The sequence below is a fragment of the Hyaena hyaena genome, unplaced genomic scaffold (assembly GCF_003009895.1).
Source record: "Hyaena hyaena isolate Hyena2069 unplaced genomic scaffold, ASM300989v1 scaffold_1254, whole genome shotgun sequence".
Lineage (NCBI taxonomy): Eukaryota > Metazoa > Chordata > Mammalia > Carnivora > Hyaenidae > Hyaena > Hyaena hyaena.
The window spans coordinates 290,633-313,612 of NW_024081888.1; the positions used below are offsets into that span (position 1 = coordinate 290,633).

Consider the following 22,980-nt stretch of genomic DNA (forward strand, 5'->3'; position numbering starts at 1 on the left):
TGATACACCACATTAATTAAAGAAAGAATAAGAACTATATGATCCTTTCAATAGAAACAAAAAAGAATTTGACAAAGTACAATATCCATTCATGATAAAAGCCCTCAATAAATAGGTTTAGAGTGAACATACCTCAACATAGTAAAGGCAATATATGAAAAACCCACAGATAATATCACCTTCAATGGGGGAAAACTGAGAGTTTTTCCTCTGCAGTCAGGAAAGAGAGAGGGATGTCCACTCTCACCACTGTTATTTAACATAGTACTGGAAGTCATAGCCACAACAATGAGACAACAAAAAGAAATAAAAGGCATCCAAATTAGCAAATAAATAAAACTTTCAGTATTTGCAGATGACATGATACTATATATAGAAAACCAGAAGACACCAAAAAACTGCTAGAACCAATAAACTAATTCCAATAAACGAATTCAGGAAAGTCACAGGATACAAAATCAATCTGAAGAAATCTGTTGCATTTCTATACACCAATAACCAAGCAACAGAAAGAGAAATTAATAAATCAGTACCATTTACAGTTACACCCAAAACAATAAGATACTTAGAAAAAAAAACTTAACCAAAGAAGTGAAAGACCTATACTCTGAAAACCATAAAACACTGATGAAAAAAAACTGAAGATGACACAAAGAAATGAAAAAACATTCCATGCTCATGGATTGAAAAAAACAAATATTGTTAAAATGTTTATACTACCCAAAGCAATCTCCATGTTTTATGTAATCCCTATCAAATACTAGCAGCAGTTTTTACAGAACCTAGAACAAACAATCCTAAAATTTGACTGGAGCCACAAAGGACCCTAATAGCCAAAACAACCTTGAGGATGAAAAGCAAACCTGGAGGCATCACAATTTTGGACTTCAAGTTATAAAACAAAACAGTAGTAATCAAAACAGTATGGTACCGGCACAAAAATAGACACATAAATCAATGGAGCAGAGAACCCAGAAATGAATCCACAACTATATGGTCAGTTAATCTTCCACAAAGCAGGAAAGAATATCCAATGGGAAAAAGACAGTCTTTTCAAAGAAAGTCTCTTCTCTTTTGTTCTAGCAGAAAAAGTGTTGGGAAACTGGGACAGCTACATGCAAAAGAATGAAACTGGACCACTTTCTTATACCATACACAAAAAGTAAATTTAAAATGGATGAAAGACCTAAATGTGAGACAGGAATCCATTAAAATCATAGAGAATAAAGGCAGTAATGTCTTTGACATCATCTGTAGCAACTACTTTCTAAATATGTCTCCTGAGGCAAGGGAAACAAAAACAAAAGTAAACTATGGGGACTTCATCAAAGTAGAAAGATTCTACACAGTGAAGAAAATAATCAACAAAACTAAAAGGAAACCTACATAATGGGAGAAGACATTTGCAAATAACATATCTGATAAAAGGTTAGTACCCAAAATATGTAAGAAATTATAAAAATTCACACCAAAAAAAATGAATAATCCAGTTAAAACAGAGGCAGAAGGCATGAATAGGCATTTTCTCAAAGAAGACATACAGATGGCTGACAAACACATGAAGAGATGCTCAACATCAGTCATCAGGAAAATATAAATCCAAACTAGAATGAGGTATCCTCTCACACCTGTCATTATTGCTAAAATGAACAACACAAGAAACAACAGGTATTGGTGAGGATGTGGAGAAAGGAGAACCCTCTTGCATTCTTGGTGGGAATGCAAACTGGTGCAGTTACTCTGGAAAACAGTATCGAGGTTCCTCAAAAAGTTAAAAATAGAACTACCCTAGGATCCAGCAATTGCAGTACTAGGTATTTACCCAAATAATTTAAAAAAATACTAATTCAAAGGAATACTTGCATCCTGATGTTTATAGCAGCATTATCTACAATAGCAAAATTATGTAAACAACCCAAGTGTGCATCAGTTGATGAATGGATAAAGAAGAGGTGATATATATATTTACACACACACACACACACACACACACATCTATCTATCTATCTATCTATCTATCTATCTATCTATAATGGAATATTACTTAGCGATGAAAAAGAATAAAATTTTGCCATTTGCAACAACATGGATGGAGCTAGAGAGTGCTATGCTAAGTGAAAAAAGTCAGAGAAGGGAAAATACCATGATTTCACTCAAATGTGGAAGTTAAGAAATGAAACAAATGAACAAAGGCTGGGGAGAGAGTGAGGTAAGCCAGAAAACAGACTCTTGACTATAGAGAACAAAATGAGGGCTGCTGGAGGGAAGGTGAGATGGATGAAATTGTTGATAAGGAATAAGTATGCACCTGTTGTGATGGGCACTGGCTATTGTATGGAAATGTTGAATCACCATGTTGTACACCGAAAACTAATATTACACTGTATTTTAAACAACTAGAATTTAAATTAAAAACTAAAAAACATAAAACTTGAGTTATTTCCAGTTATTTTTAAAAAGAAATGTCTTAGAATTATTTGTTTCTCTCTAAAATATATACATGGACATTGAAGTTGCTATATTTTACCATCTCTGAGCACCCACATGCATGCATGTGTATATATCATTTTTAACTTGCCCAGCTTCTTCAACATATGAGTAATGGAAGGATTTGTGTTTAACTTTGTACAGGAAGCAGTGAAAGAAAACAACAAGAGAAAAGAAATGGAAGAGAAGACTAGGAGGGCAAAGCTTGCAAAAGAGAAAGCTGAACAAGAAAAGTTAGAACGCCAGAAGAAAAAGAAACAACTTATTGATATAAACAAAGGTATAAGTACTTTAATTTTTTTAAAGATACATAAAATAATTTTATTTAATTAAGTTTGGATTATAAAGTAAGTAATTGTGTCTTTGGTAGAAATTTCATAATATTATTAGTTATTTGTGTCAATTTTCTCTCATTATCTATATTTCTTATCACCCTACACTGAGCACACAGAATTTTTGAGAATCAGTGCAAGGTAATGTATCGTTGAAATGGTCTCTTTCCCTTCATTTATTTTATCAAATTATGTCATATTATATTCTGGATGATGCAATGGTGAGGAAAGAAGAGGGTGAGATGAAAAGAGAAAACACAGTATGGGAGATGAGCTCTATGCCTCTAATCTCATTTTGTTGACCATGTCTGGTGACATTGCAAATAATAACAGTTTTCCTTGGGGCTTTGAACATTTCAAGTCATAATAGATGTTGACAGCAGTACTTTAAGTTGAAAAAAAATACAGAGACATCTTTTTCAACTGTGAGCCTCAGAACAAAGATGCTGTATGTCATCATATAAAGTAAGTTGTTTTCTTGGTTAACAAGACTGGCTATATATTATTGGTGGGGGATTTGCTTTTGTTTTCTTTTTTTTTAGGAAGAAAGGATAAATAAAGTGATTGTCACCAAGTAGCTATACTCTGAAAATTCAAGAAAAATTAAGAAAAAAGCATAGCCTTAACACTGACAGTTAGAAAATTTAAAAGCAAAATAAAATCTGAATAAGATATAAGAACATGATTAATATGGACCACGTATTTCTTAATATAATGACAATAAAAATTGCAAGCACTGTGTAATGTTGACCATGTTGACCATGTGCCAAGTACTGTTCTAAGACTTTGACATGTTTTAAGTCAGTTAAGTCTCATAACATAAGAGGTAGGTGCTGTTATTACCTCATCCAATTAAGGAAACTGAGGTTCATAGAAATTAAGAACTTGCCCAAGATCACACACAAAAAAAGCGTTAACACCAAGATTAGAATCCAAGTAGTCTGGCTATAGAATCTTTGCACTTAAATACTGTTGTCAAATAATAATAACTAGCAACAACTACTAACATGTGGCCCTATGTACCAGGAACTGTTGCAGGAGTTTTACATATATGAACATCTAATCCTCATAAAACCCTATTAGGAAAAGGCTAGTATCTCATTTTTAATGAGGAAACTGAGGGACACAGAAGTTAAGTAACTTACCCAAGTTCACAAAGACAGGAAAAGGTAGAATCAAGATCTGAATCTAGGCAGTCTGAGACCAAATTTGATTATGATTATTTTTATTATAACTTTAATTATAATTATAACCATTACCAATTATTCTGTAGTAATGTCTCTTAATGGCTAATATTCTGAAACGGTATCTATACCATTAAGTTTATTCTTTATACCTTAAAAATCTATAAAAATTTTCAGGAATTTCCTATAGATTATCTTTTCTATCCCACAAAATAAATTTCATTTTAAAAGAAGAAAAAAGGGGCACCTGGGTGGCTCAGTTTGTTAAGCGTCTGGCTTCAGCTCAGGTCATGATCTCATGGTTCATGGGTTCGAGCCCTGCATCGGATTCTGTGCTTGTAAGGACACAAGTCTAAACGTCTAAACCAAACTGTCTCCATGACAGGCTTTAAGTTTCCCCTCTAAACTAGAAGGCCTAAGTTTCAGCTTTCCCGAAACTATCAGGCAGTTACACATTGCCCAAGGCAGGAGAAACCACCTTTGCAACACCCAATCAGGAAAGGCCAGCGACCACCCTCCACATTACTAAAGGAGAGGCCTGGAGATAGAAACTATAGATAGGACACTGTTACCTAAAGTTAAAGTTAACCTGTTAGTCTCCGAACAAGACCCTAGGCTCGCTCTGTGATTAGTTGAATTTAAAGGTACTCTAAATGTTGTAATTGGATCCCACCAAAAGTAACGAATACTCTAGACAATGTGTATGGTTAAACCCGCTGTCAATAATGTTGAATAATTATGATTGGATCACTGTTCCCATGTCACAACTTCTGTAACTCCCCCATCACAAACCCCATAAAAACCCTACTCACCCTTTGTTCAGGGCTCTCAGCACGGATCCACTGCATTGGTGAAGTCTGGGAGCCTGAGCTCGAGCCCATAATAAAGCCCTTTGCCTTTGCATGCGTGACTCGGTCTCCCCGGTGGTCTCTGGTCGTTGAGGATACTGAGATCTGGGTATAACATGCTGACAGTTCAGAGCCTGAAGCCTCTTTCAGATTCTGTGTCTCCCTCTCTCTCTGGCCCTCCCCCACTCGTGCTCTGTCTTTCTCTGTCTCAAAATTAAATTTAAAAAAAACAAAAAAATTAATTAATTAAAAAAGAAGAAAAAAGTTAAAAACCAAGTTTAAAAAGAGTAGCATCAACATAATTTAGCAAACAAACTTCATAATTAGGATCAAAAGAATTGTTCCTGACTGAAGATACTCAATTAGGAAAAGCAATGAGAATTCATAGGAGGTTCTCACTTAAAAGGTGATGGAGTCAATAGAATAGGACTAAAAATTATTCCCTTTTGTGCATGGACTAGTAGTGAGATAAGAGTCTGGAAGAAGGGGTGCCTGGATGGCTCAGTTGGTTAAGCATCTGACTCTTGGTTTCAGCTCAGGTCATAATCTCACTGTTCATGGGATTGAGACCTGTATTCGGACAGAGCACACTTGGGATTCTCTCCCTCTCTCTCTGCCCTTTCCCCACTCATGCTCTCTCTCTCTCTTGCTCTCTCACTGTCTCGCTCTCTCTCCCAAAAATAATAAACTTGGGGTGCCTGGTGGCTCAATCAATTACGTGTCTGACTTCAGCTCAGGACATGATCTGGTGGTTCATGAGTTCGAGCCCCACATTGGGCTCCATGCTGACAACTTTGGAGCCTGGAAACACCTTCTGATTCTGTGTCTCCCTCTCTCTCTCTGTTCCTCCCCCACTCATACTATGTCTCTTTCTCAAAAATAAAATAAAGCATTAAAATTTTTTAATAAATAAATAAGTAAACAAACTTAAAAAAATGGGGGTCTGGAAGAAGTAGGGAGCAGATGGTGCATTCCCTTGGCTATGCTTAGGCCTTTACCCTGAAAACTATGGGAAGCCTATGCATATTTATAAATGGAAAAGTGATATGCTTGATAGATTTCTTAGAAAGATCATTTTGAGAGAAGCATAGAGAATGGATTGGAAAGAGACGGGACTGTGACAACAGAGGTTCTAAAGTTATTATCATAATCCTGACAAGAGATGATGGCAGCCTGAATTAATTCAGTAGTATTAAAGTTAGAGAAATTACCAATAAGAGGTATATTTGAATTCTATAGGATGTGGATATATAGAGACAGATTTATTTAAAGGAACTGGCTCTTGTGATTATAGAAGCTGCCAAGTCCAAAGCCTGCAGAGTAGGATGTCAGGATGGATCCAGGGAAGAGTCAGTGTTCCAGTTGAAGTCTGAAGGCAGTTGGCTTGCAGAATTCCTTCTCACTCAGGGGAAGTCAATCTTTTTTTTTTTTTTTTTTTTTATGTTTCTTTATATTTAGAGAGAAAGAGACAGAGGAGAAGGGCAGAGAGAAAGGGAGACACAGAATCAGAAGCAAGGTCCAGGCTCTGAACTATCCGCTCAGAGCCCAATGTGGGGCTCGAACCCACAAACCTTGATATCATGACCTGGGCAGAGAAGTTGGACAATTAACTCATTGAGCCACCCAGCACCCCAGGGGAGGTCAAACTTTTGATCTATTCATGACTTAGGCTGGTTGGATGAGGCCCACCCACATTTTGGAGAGCAATCCATTTTATTCAAAATCCACTTATTTAAATGTTAATCTCATCCCAAAACACCCTCACAGAAACATTCAGAATTGTGTTTGAATAAATATCTGGGCACTGTGGCCCAGTCATGTTGACACATAAAATTAACCATTAACAGAGGGGTATTAAATGGTAGAACTGATTGACCTCACTCGATTAGATGTGGAAATTGAAGAAAGGAGGCATTAAAGGTGATATCCTTCATAAAGAATAATAGTAATAGAGCAGATTTCATCAGTAAGGTTACAATGATTTGTGTCATTTTGAATATGTTTCATTCTCAGATGTTTTAGAAAGATCAGAAATGTCTATGTATCCATTGTATATGTGTGTATGAAACTCAGGAAAGAGGTTTAGACTAGACAGACAGACTTAAAAATCATTGGTTTTAGATGATTAAGTTTAGGGTATATTAGTTTGCTTAGGCTTCTGTAAAAAAGTACCACAAGCTAGATGGCTTTGAACAATAGAAATTTATTGTTTCACAGTTCTAGAGGACAGAAGGTGTACACAGGGCAGTGCTCTTTCTGAAGATACTAGGGAGGGGTTTGTTCGAGCCTCTCTCCTAGCTTCTGGTAGTTCCTTGGTTGTAGCCACATAACTTTGATCTTGGCATTCTCCCTGTGCATGTCTGTCTCTTCACATGGTGTTCTTTTTATTAGGACACCAGACATATTGGATTCAGGGTCCAACATACTTCAGTATGACCTCAGCCTAATTAACTAGACAGTTCAGTCCATAACATGAGTTTGAATGAGATCACTAGGATAAAATATGAAAAAGAGGTTCTGAAAGTATTTGGTCTCAGAACGTATTTACACTTTTAAAATGTAACTTACTATGGACCCTCAATACTTTTTGCTTTCTTCGGTAATATATATTGACATTTATCATGCTAGAATTAAAACAGACATAATAAATAAAATTATGTAAGATAAATCATTTTAAATTATTCACTATATTAAAATAACAAACCTATTACATACTAAATAACACTTTTCATGAAAAGTAGCTTCATATATCTAACCCCCATGCCCCCCAAATATTAGTAAGAAGAGAAAATTTATTGTTGTAAATTTCTTCAAAGTCTGGCTTAATAAAAGACAGCTTGATTCTCACATTTGCTTTTACATTCAATCTAATAAAATATCATTTGTTACATAACTTCTGGAAGACACTATACATTCAGGAAAGAATGAGAGAGAAAAAGGCAAAAAAGTGTCACTATTCTTATGAAGATACTTTTACCTTGCATATCTGATGTGATGTCAGAGGCCCCCACAAGTCCCTAGATCACACTTTGAAAATCTTTAGGGTGATGGGGCACCTGGGTGGCTCAGTTGGTTAAGCATCCGACTTTGTCTCAGGTCATGAGCTCATAGGTTGTGGGTTCGAGCCCCGCATCAGGCTCTGTGCTTATAGCTTATAGCTTATAGCTCAGAGCCTGGAGCCTCCTTCAGATTTTGTGTCTTCCCTTTTCTCTGCCCCTCCCCTGCTCATGCTCGGCCTCTCTCTGTTTCTCAATAGTAAGTAAATGTTAAAAGGAAAAAAAAGTGATAAAAAAAATCTCTGGGTTGAATAATGAAAGAGTAGTAAGACAGAGTCTGTTGAGCTTTGTGGCAAGAAAAGAATCTTGCCCCTATACCACATTGCACCCTTCCCCATCCCCAAGTATTTATCAATTTTTCACTTTTCCCCTAAAAATATATCTATAATAGAAAGAAAATAAGAAGTAAAGACCTTTTTTTTAAAATTATGTCTCTAATAGGGGCGCCTGGGTGGCTTAGTCGGTTAAGCGTCTGACTTTCGCTTGGGTCATGATCTCGCGGTTCGTGGGTTCGAGCCCCGCGTCGGGCTCTGTGCTGACTGCCAGCTCAGAGCCTGGAGCCTGTTTCAGTCTGTGACTCCCTCTCTCTCTGACCCTCCCCTGCTCACGCTGTCTCTCTCTCTCTCCTAGAAATAAGTAAAACATTAAAAAAAAAAAAAAAGGTTAAAAAAAAAATTATGTCTCTAATATATATATTTTCACTTCTCAATATTTGGTCAATTACCTCTTCAAATTGAGACCATAATATGAAGACCCAAATAAGTTTTTATCCAATTGCTTAGCTGAGTGATCTGAATATGAAAGACACACTTTAAAATAGGATTTATCTTTTGTGTATTATTACCATATCTCTACTTAGAGATCCAAGAGTAAATTTTACCATTAGGTTCTTGATTTATGGTCCATATGTTATAAATACTTTATTATTATTATTATTATTATTATTGATTATAATATTATTTTACACTTAAGAGTATACGTGTTTTAGTACTTATACATATGTTTCAAGAAAAGATTCTTTCATTGTAATCATGTAGCCTTAAGAAGATGGGAAGATGGGATGCCTGGGTGGCTCAGTTGGTTAAGTGTCCAACCTCGGCTCATGTCATGATTTCACAGTTCGTGGGTTCGAGCCCCGCATCGGGCTCTGTGCTGACAGCTAGCTCAGAGCCTGGAGCCTGTTTCAGATTCTGTGTTTCCCTCTCTCTCTGACCCTCCCCTGCTCATGCTGTCTTTCTCTCAGAAATAAATGAAACATTTTAAAAAAGAAGAAGATGAGAAGAAAGAATAAGAACAGAGTTGCAGAGTTGGTAGTCAAGATGGAACTCAGTGTCACTGAGTTTCTCAGACATTATCTTATAAAAGATGCTGGTGTTAACTGGGTGGAAGTCAGTTGCAGACACTTAGAGGACCAGGGAAGAAGCATGGTCAAGCTACATAAAATATCAGTGCATGAGTGACATGAGAAAGAGGTGCAACCAGAAAGTGATTTAAAAAACTTGAAATGTGTCTAATAAGGACAGTGTTATCCACTTTCCACTAAAAGAATTATATTCTTCCTTTCCACTGAGAGACGATGTAGAACATTTGATTATCATTGTAAGATATGTATTATATAGAGCATAGAAATATTTTGTTGCATATGTAATTAGAGGTACGTACCATTAGTACCAGAAGACCTTACCTATAACAATAGTAATCAAGTAAAGAGTCCCTTGGGTAAATAAAGTCAGTTGAAAATTAACAACTTTAAAAACATACAATCTTTCTGTAAAGTTTCTATTTCATATCAATTTAGCAAAATCGCAGATTTTTAGAAAATGTACCATGATCCCATATAGCTAATAAGTAACAGTAGTAAGATATAGTTATGTGACATGCAAAATTATATATATTCATCAAAAAGTATTTTAGAATTTAATTATTCAGAAGAATAAGAAGATAAGGCAAACACAAAAGATTATTTATGTAATCTAGATTTGATCAGCTGAGCTCAGAATTAAGTGAAGATATCATGGAAACCAAGCAGCCAGAGAAGTATATCTTTCATGTTAAATCCTTAAAAACAATCTGTTTGCAGCCTCCATTTTGAGAGAAACAGAGATCAGAAGGCAAAGGCCATGAAAGAATTAGTATTTTTTATTTGTAAAGGAAATAAAAGGCCAAGATTATATGTTTAAAGAGCGCCATTTTGTAAACATTAAATTAAAATGAAAAAGTATTTAAATATGTACATTTAAAAGGGCTAGATCAGTCCTGGCTCTGCCACCTTCTAGTTTTATGACCTTGCTCTTTTCCTTCATCTTTTCATGCCTTAGTTACCTCATCTGTAAATATAGGATAATGACACTTATGTCCTATCGTTTTAGTTAAAATTAACTGAGATAATTAAGTACAGCACATACCACAGAGCCTAGAATATACTTGTTGCTACTGCTAAGAATCATTTTGTGCTCATTGCAGAATCTGAAAAAAATTCAAGATGTAGTCTCCATCCTCAAGAATTTTGTCAGAGAATTTTATAATTTTGTCAGAGAAATATATAGCAGAGGAAAATCTGTTTTCCTGTTCCCCATCTGAGGTTCTTTGGTGGGGGCCCTGTAAACTAGACTGACTAAAACAGATTAACAAAAGAAAAACAAATTTATTAATGTGGTATACATGTGGGAGCACTCAGTGGTGCACAACTAAAATGAGTGGTTAAAACTTGGCTTATATGGCATCTTAACAAAAGAATAATGAATTTGTAGAAATTTTTAAGTAAGACAAAGGAAAAGGATTTTGCGTTTCTAGGGTAGCATATGTTAAGAAGGTAAAGATATGGGGGAATTAATAGAAGATAAGGGCTAGTTAGTAAAGTTTTTATGTAGGTTCTTCTGGTGCTATTTCTGGACTGATAAGGGTCTATTTAGAGTTGAGTCTGGGTGATTAACTTATGTTCTTCCTTATAAAGAAGAGAAGATGCACACTTCACAAATCTATGTCCTGCTTTAAGGCAAGTAGGGGGGAAATAGAGAGCTTTTCTTATGTTTGTTTTTTCTCAATTGCCTTCAGCTCAAAAGAATCCTTATGCCAAAGTGGCATATTCTGAGGTGACATATTCTGCTACCATCAGATAAAGTAAATCTGAACCAGCACATAGTATAATAATATATAATAGAGATCATTTAGAACTATCTAAAAGGGGAAGTCAATGAAGTCTAGTAAAATGGTATAAGGTTTTGCAGAAAAGGTGAAGTATAGTCACAATGTATCAGTTGAACTAGATGATGAAGGCTGGATAATACCTGGCTGAGCAGTGGCAAAACTATTCCCGTAAATGGGAATAATGTCAGCAGTAGTGCATGTAAGCAAATAAGGCAGCAGGCCTCATGTACAATATGTTCAATAGCTCACATGAAACTACATTAAAATTATTAAGAGGATATGCCTGAAGTTCAAGTCCCAGATCCACAACTGACTAGCCATATAATCTCTGACAAAGTATTTCATCTCTCTGTGCTTAATTTCCTCATCTATAAAATCAAATGATAGGATCTCCCTTGTTATTTATAAGGGCTAAATGAGGGAACCCACAGAGACTGGTGTTACTTCTACTCTAGTCTATCAATTATATGTTGATGTCTTTGGTCTCTGATAAATAGTTCCATGTTCAGTAAACATTTTCTGACCTAGCCACTGTCCTCATTGTTGTCACTGGCAGAGAAGGGTTTGAATTGGAAAGCTGATGGAAAGGTGGGAAGACTGTTGGAAAGAGTATGAAGAGCTTTCCGAGTCAGGCAGGGGAGTTGTGGTGTGATGCGGTAGGAGACCCAAGGTGATTATAAGAATTTGTTAAGGGATTACTGAGGTGTAGTGAGCCAGAGCCACAAGAAAAGAGATGTGAATACAAGGTGGAGGCAGTTGGAAAAGAACAGCGAAAGGTGGAAAAAAAAAAAGAGTTAGCTCACATCTGTTTCTATCTTCAAAGAAAGAGTTTAAACCTGGGGCAGTTTAAGAAGGTGGTAACAGGAAGGAAAGTTTTCATAGAAGTGTTGGGGAAAAAAGGCAGTAGGAGTTACAATGAATTGATTTGTAAAAAAATTTTTAACATAAGCACCATTTTACCAGTACATAATTATGTATTGATTTTTTGACATGTTCTTTTACTTATCCAACCAACATTTATTGCACCATTTCTCAAATAATTATAATTGGATCATGCACAGTAATACACCATTTATTTAAATGTAAAATTAAGAAAAGTAATTTAAATGCAGCAAAAAAATATGTGAAATCAATAAATGTCCTCTAAAATGTGTATTAATATGTAAATGATGCAAAATTCTTGGTATAATCTAAGTTCTACAACCTTTGATCATATTAGTACAGATGATAATTAAATAGGGACCACTAAAAATAAATAATTCTGTAGGTAGAGCAAGAAAGCTTACCAAATATTTGTAATATTTGTGAATAAGTTTTTTTCTTTTCATGTTTATGGAAGTCAGCAAATTAATTGCAGTGACTTAGAGGAAGTGATAAAAGGAAATGCATTTTTAAAAGGGTGTTTTGAAATTGGAAACTCCAAGTGTGTCTCCGATGCAAAAATTATTTCATCAGGAGCTATTTTGTTTCTCCTTATATAAGATTATATGGAAATTTAGATTGCCTATTTACTTCTAGTATGATGATAAAGAATGAGCTATATTAGTCAGATTTGATGATAAATCATTCTCCCAAGAGTGAATTAGGAAAATTTAGCCAACAGACCTAAATATTTAAACTCTATCATTAGTGGTAGATTGCAATTTTGTTTTTCTGTTTCCCAAGTTTTAAATTACATCTTTTAAGTAAATGAATTCATTACACATTACATTATTTTGCTTTAAATAAGTAAAAACTGTGTTTCCCCAGACATTAAATTACAGTAACCAAAATTATAGATTAGGATACCCACAAGTAACAGAATTCATCCCAATAGTATTTAAAGCACTCCCAATAATATAAATTACTGAGAAAATATGGGTAACATCATTCTGGGATATTGCACAAATGCTAATGAACAACTCACAGATGATAATGCAAAGATAAACAAGTGGATATACTTGGTAGACTCAGAAAAGGATCATTGGCCTAATAAAGCCTTATCCATGGAGGAAAAAAAGGATATCTGGCTGATATTGTATTTATTTAAATTGTCTTGCTCTCTACTTTAGTGTACATTTCAAGATATCTGTGTTTATTCAAAGTCAGAAGTTGTTCTTTTTGTCTTCTAGGTTTGTTTTTTCAGTGGAAATTTGTGGGGCTTTTGCACAAATAAAATTAGTTAGTACAGTAAAGATTGGCCCGGTCCTCAGGGCTTTTAGCGAACTAATTTATTCAGTATAAATTTGGAACTTTGTTATTTAAAATGTTATAATGTTTATTTATTTTTGAGAGAGTATGAGTGGGAGAGGGACAGAAAGAGAGAGGGAGACAGAGAATCTAAAGCAGGCTCCTCTGAGCTGTCCACACAGAGCCCGACAAAGGGCTTGAACCCACAAATTGTGAGATTGACTTGAGCCAAAGTTGGACGCTTCACCGACTGAGCCACCCAGGCACCCCTGGAACTTGGGTATTTTAATGAAACCTTTTTTAGGTCTGATTTAGGCAATGTTAAGCACTATTGCTGCCATTCATTCAACAAACACTTCTTGAATTTTTAAGTTTAGGCACTGGGTTAAGTCATCCAGGTGCAAGAGGAGCTCCCACAGCAATAGCCATCCAGTGAGAAATTACACCTTCTGTGTGATTCTGCTGACCCCCCAATGACATGTTATCTAAGACAGATCTCTCATTGCCTTAGCTTGCAAATGAAATGAGTTCAACCTTTTTTTCCTTTGGAACTAGGCAAACCTGAGTTCAGATTCTTACTCTGCTCCTTAAACAGTGTAACTTTGGCAATTCACCCAATCTCTCTGATCCTCAGCTTCCTTGCCTGTAAAACAAGGAAAGAAATAGTGTCTATCTCTTATGATTTTCATGGGAATTAAATGAGAGAATATATGTAAATCTCTTAGCACTTTCCTGGCACATGGTTAGCCCTCAATAAGTATTAAGTGCTGTCATCCCATTCATAATAATAGTTATTTTAGTGAACATATTAAAGGAAACTATCAATGGCAATAATCACAACAATAAAATCTTAGTTCTCTAGAATGCCTAGGGAAAGAGATGTTTTGATAAGTCTGATTTTGTAATTATATAGAAAGCCATTTGTACATTAGTCTTGATCATTTGTAATCTTTCTAAACTCTGTTAGTCCACAGCTCTCCTCTAGTCCACCAACTGCCTCACTCCCCCGCCCAGGGTTTTTTGCTTTACAAATTTACACAGATGAAAAATTTTAGACTATAGCACTTTTATTATAATTTTGAACATACCGCCTGCATACAGTATATATAGGTACCTGATAGATCTTTAGGATTTTGTTTTATCTCTGGGCCATTATTCAGAGCATCAGTGAATATGCACACAGGTGTCAGAGAGTGGGGTTTATACTAAATCCAGAATACCGTTTTGATTAATCAGAGTTTCTAGTTATTTTTTCTCATGGCCTATTTTAGCCACTTATCACTAATAATTTTTTTCTGAACTCATACTAAAATAATTATATTCTTGACATCAGTTCACTGGAAATAAGTGTTAAACTCTCATTCTTTCTGCCTGATTTATCAGTAAAGCAAATTTCTACATCTACTAAAAATTTCTTTTAAACAGAAGACAAAAGGAGCATCTAGATGGCTCAGTCAGTTACCTGTCTGACTTGGCTCGTGAGTTCGAGCCCCACATTGGGCTCTGTGTTGACAGCTCAGAGCTTGTAGGCTGCTTTGGATTCTGTGTCTCCTTCTCTTTCCACTCCTCCCCAACTTGTGCTCTGTCTCTCTCTGTCTCTCAAAAATAAATGAATGTAAAAAAAAATTTAATGCCCAGAATAGCATTTAAGAAAAACAAAAGATAATAATAAATATATGAAACAAGACAGGTAATATACTCTAGATCTCATTAAAAGTTCTTATATTCTAAATGCAGAAACTCAGACTTGCAAAAACTATAAAAGCTGTCTTCAGTATGTTGAACATTTAACAAGATGTCATCAGTTCTTATGTAGAAGATGAACAATGTTGGCAGTTTCAAATTTGGCTTTTCTTTACAGTATGTGCTTGTTGCCATGCATGCATTGTGTAACTTCAGTAGACAGAAAACCATGAAAATATTGGAAAAAGTGAGTGATTCAGGACAAAATCTATTATTATGGATGAAAACCTTTCTGTGATTTTTAATTTAATGCTACAAATATTTATTGAGTGCCCACAGCATGCTGAGCAGAGTGACGCACCCTAATCATACTATTGCTGTCTGATAACTCAGCACCATTAACCCATTTATATGGTTACTGTCATCTTTTTCCCTCTCTGGGTGTCTCTTTTATGAGAAACAATGTCTCTTGCTGCATATTTATGTATGTGTGTATATGTATCCACTTACACAGGACCATATGTGGCATATAACATATATTTCATTTTTTTCAACTATTTTATATATGAAACCTTCTATTTTTTCTTCTTTATGTCTGGTAAATGCTCTGTGTTCAGTTACTCCATCCACACATGAGCAATAAGTATACGATATTTTGACTAATTCATGGGGAAAAAAGCACATCTTAGTTTAAGAAAGTAGTTATGCCTTTGTTATAATGATATTAGAAGAATGTCATAACCTAAACTTAGAATACCTGATTGTCATCTAAATCAGCTGTTTCAGAGTGAATCAGAGGATGCTGGAATGATTCATTTGGGAGGCAAATGGTGACTATCCTTTTATTTTTTTCTTAAATAGTTTATTGTCAAGTTAGTTTCCATATAACACCCAGTGCTCATCACAAGTGCCCTCCTCCATGCCCATCACCTCCTTTCCCCTCTCCCCAACCTCTATCAGCCCTCAGTTTGTTCTCAGCATTCAAGAGTCTCTCATGCTTTGCCTCCCTCCCTCTCCCCAACTATTTTCCCCCTTCTTCTCCCGCGTCGTCCTCCATTTTAAAAGCGCAGTTTGCTATGGCTGGCATAGTACTTTTAATTGTTTTAATCAGTATTAGAATCTACTTTAAATGCACATTGTGTAAAAGAAAATTCCTCTCTGTATCAGAGGAGATATTTCCAAACTCCTGAATTTGATTGAGCCTTTCTATTTGCCAAGCCCTGGACAGAGCTGCCTAGAAATTACTTGGAGTATCACTAAACAGGATGGATGTATATAGGTCTAGGGAGCTGGAGACACAACACTGCTGATAGAGGGACAGGGTCCCAGGGGTCCTTTTCAGATTTGTATGGCTCTGTCATAGAAGAATTTTATTCTCTGAGTCTGCTGGGTTAGGCTATGCTGTAATATGAAAGTCATAATACACTGTTTTATTTGGGTGTTTAATCTCTGTTTTTAATTCTTTTAATGTTTATTTATTTTTGAAAGAGAGAGAGAAAGTAGGGGAGGGTCAGAGAGAGAGGGAAACACAGAATCTGAAGCAGGTTCCAGACTCTGAGCTATCAACACAGAGCCTGACGTGAAGCTCAAACTCACAAAACTCAAGTTCCAAGGTCGGACACCCAACCGACTGAGCCACCCAGGTGCCCCTAATCTCTCATTTTTATAACAACCACCATCCAATTTTTAAGCTAATAATTTTATGCAGTTAAGTGTTTGAGGTAGAAGAATTTTTAAACTTTCCTGTTTATCTTACTAATATCTGCAGATTCCTGGTTTGAGTTGCTACCTCCTCTGATTTTCTGGAGCAGTATTTCTGTGAAAGGAAAATGTGTTCCCTATAGTCCTCTTTTGTCAAAAACCCTTTGCACTTGCTTTCTTTTGCCAATTGAACCTTTTTTGAAAAGAATCAGTAGAGAGAGCTTGCCTAGCCTTTGCTAGACAGGAGTGGCTCCAGGTGCATTTAAACAATCCAACTTGAAAAGGGGATTTCTCTCTTTTTGTTTGAAAACCATTAAAAATGCAAGGTGAATGTCTCGGGACATAGTGCTTAACCTACCCTGCTCTACGGAACTTTAGTATGGTATATGAAACTGCCTCCCCTATGTCCTCCCTGGTTTTCCTTTTTTTTTTCTTTTCTGCCCAGTGTTTTAAAAAGATGCTTTACTTCATTGAAGCACCTGGTTCTCAGTTAGAGGTCTATCTGACATAACGAATCCATTATGTTGTTAGCTCCTGTTATAATGTACTTCGCATATTTTTCGTCACTCAGATAGTCAATGCAGTTTTGATCTAAGGACTATCTGATTATAATTTGAGAGGAAATGGAAATCAAGCTACAGAAATGTACTATGGCTACATTAAACATTAAGTGTAACCATGCTTCACCCCACACAGTATTTACAGATTTTTAATCTAGTGTAAGCTTTTGTGGCTTAAGCAAGTTGAAAACTATCCATCTTTACTTGAGTAACCCTGACAAGTAAATGAAACCCCCAAAAGTGCCTCACTCCTAATGGGCAGAAAAGGAGTGGTGGTGAAGGGTTGACACTGTTGTTCCTAGCCTAACCGCCCTTATCCCCTCTTCCCTTTTAGGACCACAGAGGAACAAAGTAAACATTTTTATAAGGAAATACAAGGGTTTTTCCTTTTAAAATCATAGATTATTATAACCTTAGGAGAAGATATTGTTTGCCCTGGACTTCATTTTTGCTTTTTTAATTTATTTTTTATTTTTTAATAGTTTATTGTCAAGTTGGTTTCCATATAACACCCAGTGCTCATCCCCACAAGTGCCCTCCTCCATGCCCATCTCCCCCCACCCCCCCAACACCCATCAGTCCTCAGTTTGTTTCTCAGGATTCAAGAGTCTCTCATGGTTTGCCTCCCTCCCTCTCCCCAACTATGTTTCCTCTTCTTCTCCCCCATGATCCTCCATTAAGTTCCTCCTAATCTCTTATACGTGTAAATATATGATATCTGTCCTTCTCTGCCTGACTTATTTCACTCAGCATAACACCCTCAAGGTCCATCCATGTTGCTACACATGGCCAGATTTCATCCTTTCTCATTGCCATGTAGTATTCCATCGTATAGATAAACCAGATCTTCTTGATCCATTCGTCCGTGGATGGACACTTAGGCTCTTTGCATGTTTTGGCTATTGTGGAGAGTGCTGCTATGAACATTGGGGTGCATGTGCCCTTATGCATCAGCACTCCTGAATCCCTTGGGTAAATTCCTAGCGGTGCTATTTCTGGGTCATAGGGGAGTTCTAGTGTTAATTTTTTGACGAATCTCCACACTGTTTTCCAGAGGGGCTGCACCAGTTGACATTCTCACCAACAATGTAGGAGGGTGCCTGTTTCTCCACATCCTCCCCAGCATCTAGAGTCCTCTGATTTGCTCATTTTAGTCACTCTGACTGGCGTGAGGTGGTATCTCAGTGTGGTTTTGATTTGTATTTCCCTGATGAGGAGCAACGCTGAGCATCGTTTCATGTGTATCTTGGCCAACTGGAAGTCCTCTTTGGAGAAGTGTCCGTTCATGTTCTGCCCATTTCTTCACTGGATTGTTTGTTTTTCAGGTGTGGAGTTTGGTGAGTTCCTTCTACGTTTGGGATACTAGCCCTTTATCTGATATGTCATTTGCAACTATCTTTTCCCATTCCATCGGTTGCCTATTAATTTTACGGATTGTTTCCTTTGCCATGCAGAAGCTTTTTATCTTGATGAGGTCCCAGTAGTTCATTTTTGCTCTTCATTCCCTCGCCTTTGGGGATGTGTCATGTAAGAAATTGCTGCAGTTAAGGTCAAGGAGGTTGTTTCCTGATTTCTCCTGCAGGGTTTTGATAGTTTCCTGTCTCATATTCAGGCCCTTTATCCACTTTAATTTTGTGTATAGTGTGAGAAAATGATCTAGTTTCATTCTTCTGCATGTTGCTATCCAGTTCTCCCAGCACCATCTATTCAAGACAGTTTTTTCCATTAGATCCTCTTCCCCCCTTGTCACAGATTAGTTGGCCATATATTTGTGGGTCCAATTCTGAGTTCTCTGTTCTATTCCTATTCCTATTCCTATTCCTATTCCTATTCCTATTCCTAGTCTATATGTCTGTTTTTCTGCCAATACCATACTTTCTTAATGATTACAGCTTTTATAATAGAGGCTAAAGTCCGGGATGGTGATGCCTCCCATTCTGCTTTTCTACTTCAATATTACTTTGGCTCTTCGGGGTCTTTTGTGATTCCATACAAATTTTAGGAATGTTTGTTCTAGTTTTGAGAAGAATGCTGGTGCTATTTTGATTGGGATTACATTGAATGTGTAGATTGCTTTGGGTAATAATGACATTTTAGCTATATTTATTCTTCCAATCCATGATCATGGAATATTTTTCCATTTCTTTGTGTCTTCTTCAATTTCCTTCATAAGTTTTCTATAGTTTTCATCATACATATCTCTTATATCTTTGGTTAGGTTTATTCCTAGGTATTTTAGGGTTTTTTGTGCAATTGTGAATGGGATCAGTTTCTTGATTTCTCTTTCTGTAGCTTCATTGTTGGTGTATAAAAATGCAATCGATTTCTGTACGTTGATTTTGTACCCTGTAACTTTGCTGAATTCATGGATCAGTTCCAGTAGGCTTATGGTGGAGTCTGTCGGATTTTTTATTTAAAGTATCATGTCGTCCGCAAAAAGTGAACGTTCGACTTCTTCTTTGCCAATTCTGATGCCTTTGATTTCCTTTTGTTGTCTGATGGCTGATGCTAGGACTTCTAGCACTATGTTAAACAACAGTGGTGAGAGTGGACATCCCTGTCGTGTTCCTGATCTCAGGGGGAAAGCTCTCCGTTTTTCCCCGTTGAGGATGATGTTAGCTGAAGGCTTGTCATAAACGGCTTTTATGATGTTTAAGTAGGTTCCTTCTATCCCTTCTTTCTCGAGGCTCTTTATTAAGAAGGGAATCCATATTTTGTCAAATGCTTTTTCTGCATCTATTGACCGGATCATATGTTTTTTATCTTTTCTTTTGTTGATGTGATAGATCACATTGATTGATTTGTGAATATTGAACCAGCCCTGTAACCCAGGAATGAATCCCACTTGATCTTGGTGGATGATCCTTTTTATGTGCTGCTGGATTCGATTTGCAAGGATCTTGTTGAGGATTTTTGCATCTGTATTCATCAAGGATATTGGCCTTTAGTTCTCTTTTTTTGCTGGTTCTCTGTCTGGCTTGGGAATCAAAGTGATGCTGGCTTCATAAAATGAGTCTGGAAGATTTCATTTGCTTTCTATTTTTTGGAATAGCTTCAGAAGAATGGGTATTAATTCTGTTTTAAATATCTGGTAAAATTCCCCCAGCAAAGCCTTCTGGCCCAGGGCTCTTATTTGTTGGGAGATTTTTGATAACTGATTCAATTTCTTCAGTAGTTATGGGTCTTCTCAGATTTTCTCTCTCTTCCCATGTGAATTTTGGTAGTCAGTGTGTGTTTAAGAATTTGTCCATTTATTCTAAGTTGTCCAGTGTGTTGGCATATAATTTTTCATAGTGTTTCCTAATAATTACTTGTATTTCTGAGGGGTTGGTTGTAATCAGCCCATTTTCATTCATGATTTTGTCTATTTGAGTGCTCTCTCTTTTCTTTTTGAGAAGCCTGGTGAGAGGTTTGTCAATTTGGTTTATTTTTTAAAAAAACCAACTCTTGGTTTCATTGATCTCTTTGACTGTTTCTTTGGTTTCTATATTGTTCATTTGTGCCCTGATTTTTATTATTTCTCATCTCCTACCAGGTTTTGGGTGCTCTTGTTGCTCTCCCTCTAGTTCATTTAGGTATGCTGTTAGATTTTGCACTTGCACTTTTTCTAATTTCTTGAAATAGGCCTGGAGAGCAATATACTTTCCTCTTAGGACTGCCTATGCCACATCCCATAGAGTTTGAATTTTTGTATTTTCATTTTCATTCATTTCCATATATTTTTAAATTTCTTCTCTAATTACCTGATTGGCCCATTCGTTCTTTAGTAGGGTGTTCTTTAACCTCCATGTTTTTGGAAGTTTTCCAGTCTTCTTCCTCTGATTGATTTCAAGTTTCATAGCATTTTGATTTGAAAGTGTGCATGGTATGATCTCAATTTTTTTATATATTTATTGACAGCTGCTTTATGTCCCAGTATGTGATCTATCTTGGAGAATGTGCCATGAGCACTTGAGAAGAAAGTAAATTCCATGGCCTCAGGATGTAGAGTTCTAAATCTGTCAAATCCATCTGGTCCAGTGTGTTGTTCAGAGCCATTGTTTCTTTACTGTTTCTCTGTCTAGTTGAGCTATCCATTGCTGTAAGTGGAGTATTAAAGTTCCCTGCTATTAGCACATTCTTATCCATAAGAGTGTTTCTGTTTGTGTTATTGTTTTATATATTTAGGTGCTTCCATATTCGTTGCATAGACATTTATAATTGTTAGCTCTTCCTGATGAATAGACCCTTTAATTATTATATAATGCCCTTCTTCATCCCTTGTTATTGTCTTTAAAGTCCAATTTGTCTGATATAAGTATAACTACTCCAGCTTTCTTTTGACTTCCAGAAGTATGATAGATATTTCTCCATCCCCTTGCTTTCAAACTGAAGGTGTCCTCCAGTCTAAAATGAGTTTCTTGTAGACAGCTAATAGATGGATTTTGTTTTTTCATCCATTCTGCTACCCTATGTCTTTTGATTCGAGCATCCAGCCCATTTACATTCAGTGTTATTATTGAAAAATGTGAGTTTAGAGTCATTGTGTCCTTTGTAGGATTCATGCTTGTGGTGGTGTCTCTGATATCTTGCATTCCTTGCAACATTTCCCTCAGAGAGTCCCCCTCAGGATTTCTTGTAGGGCTGGTTTAGTGGTGACGAATTCTTTCAATTTTTGTTGATTTGGAAAGACTTTTATCTCTCCTTCTATTCTGAATGACAGGCTTGCTGGATAGAGGATTCTTGGCTGCATATTCTTTTTGTTCATCACATTGAAGATTTCCTGCCATTCCTTTCTGGCCTGCCACGTTTCAGGACATAGGTCTGTCACCACTCTGATAGGTTTCCCTTTGTATGTTAGGGCCCTTTTCTCCCTAGCTGCTTTCAGAATTCTCTCTTTGTCCTTATATTTTGCCAGTTTCCTATGATATGTCATGCAGAAGATCGATTCAAGTTATGTTTGAGGGGTGTTCTCTGTCCCTCTTGGATATCAACGTCTGTTTCCCTCCCCAGATTGGGGAAGTTCTCTGCTATAATTTGTTCAAGACTCCTTCAGCACCTTTCCCTCTGTCTTCCTCTTCTGGAATTCCTATGGTACTGATATCATTCCGTTTGATTGTATTGCTGAGCTCTCGAACCCTCCTTTCGTGTTCCTGGATCAGTTTATCTCTCTTTTTTCTTAACTTCCTTTTTTTCTATAATTGTGTCTTTTAAATCACTTATTCTTTCTGCTTCTTCAGTCTGTGCATTGGACGCCTCCGTTTTATTTTGCATCTCATTTATAACATTTTTTAAATTCATCACAACTATTTCTAAGCTCCATAGTCTTTGTAGCAATAGTTTCTCTGATGTATGCCATGCTTTTATCAAACCCAGCGATTAATTTTATGACTATTGTTCTAAGTTCTTGTTTAGTTATTTAGCTTATATCTGTTTTGAGCATTTCCTTAGCTGTCAGTTCTTCCTGGAATTTCTTTGGAGGAGAGCTCTTTTGTTTTGTCATTTTGGTTAGCTTTGTGTCTCTTGTTAGTTAAAAGCTTGTTATGCATCCTGCACCTGTGAGTGCTGCTGTACAAAGAAGGCTCTTTGACTGTCCAGGGCCTGTCTGTTTATAAAGTGTTCTTTGAATGGTGTCTCTTGGTCTCTCTTATTGAGACCTTGGTTATTTTATTTTCCTACTCGTAGTGGTATTTGGGATGCTCCACATTTGTACTTTGGCTTGTTTCTTGAAGTAACCCTGGAAGAATTAAAAAAAAAAAAAAAACCAACAGAGAAACACACAGGGAACAAAGGCACAAAAACACACAGGGACACATACAAAAAAAAAAAAAAAA

At 36.4% G+C, this 22,980-nt stretch overlaps 1 protein-coding gene across 1 annotated transcript in view; it reads left to right on the forward strand.

Moving 5' to 3' along the window:
• Positions 1-22,980, forward strand: part of LOC120224809 (protein diaphanous homolog 2-like) — a gene marked incomplete at both ends in the record, with an annotated part of 326,022 nt that overhangs the window by 279,808 nt on the left and 23,234 nt on the right. Inside the window, one exon of the mRNA XM_039223066.1 lies at positions 2,632-2,767. Coding sequence (XP_039078997.1) covers positions 2,632-2,767 — 136 coding nt within the window. The remainder of the gene's footprint in view (positions 1-2,631; positions 2,768-22,980) is intronic.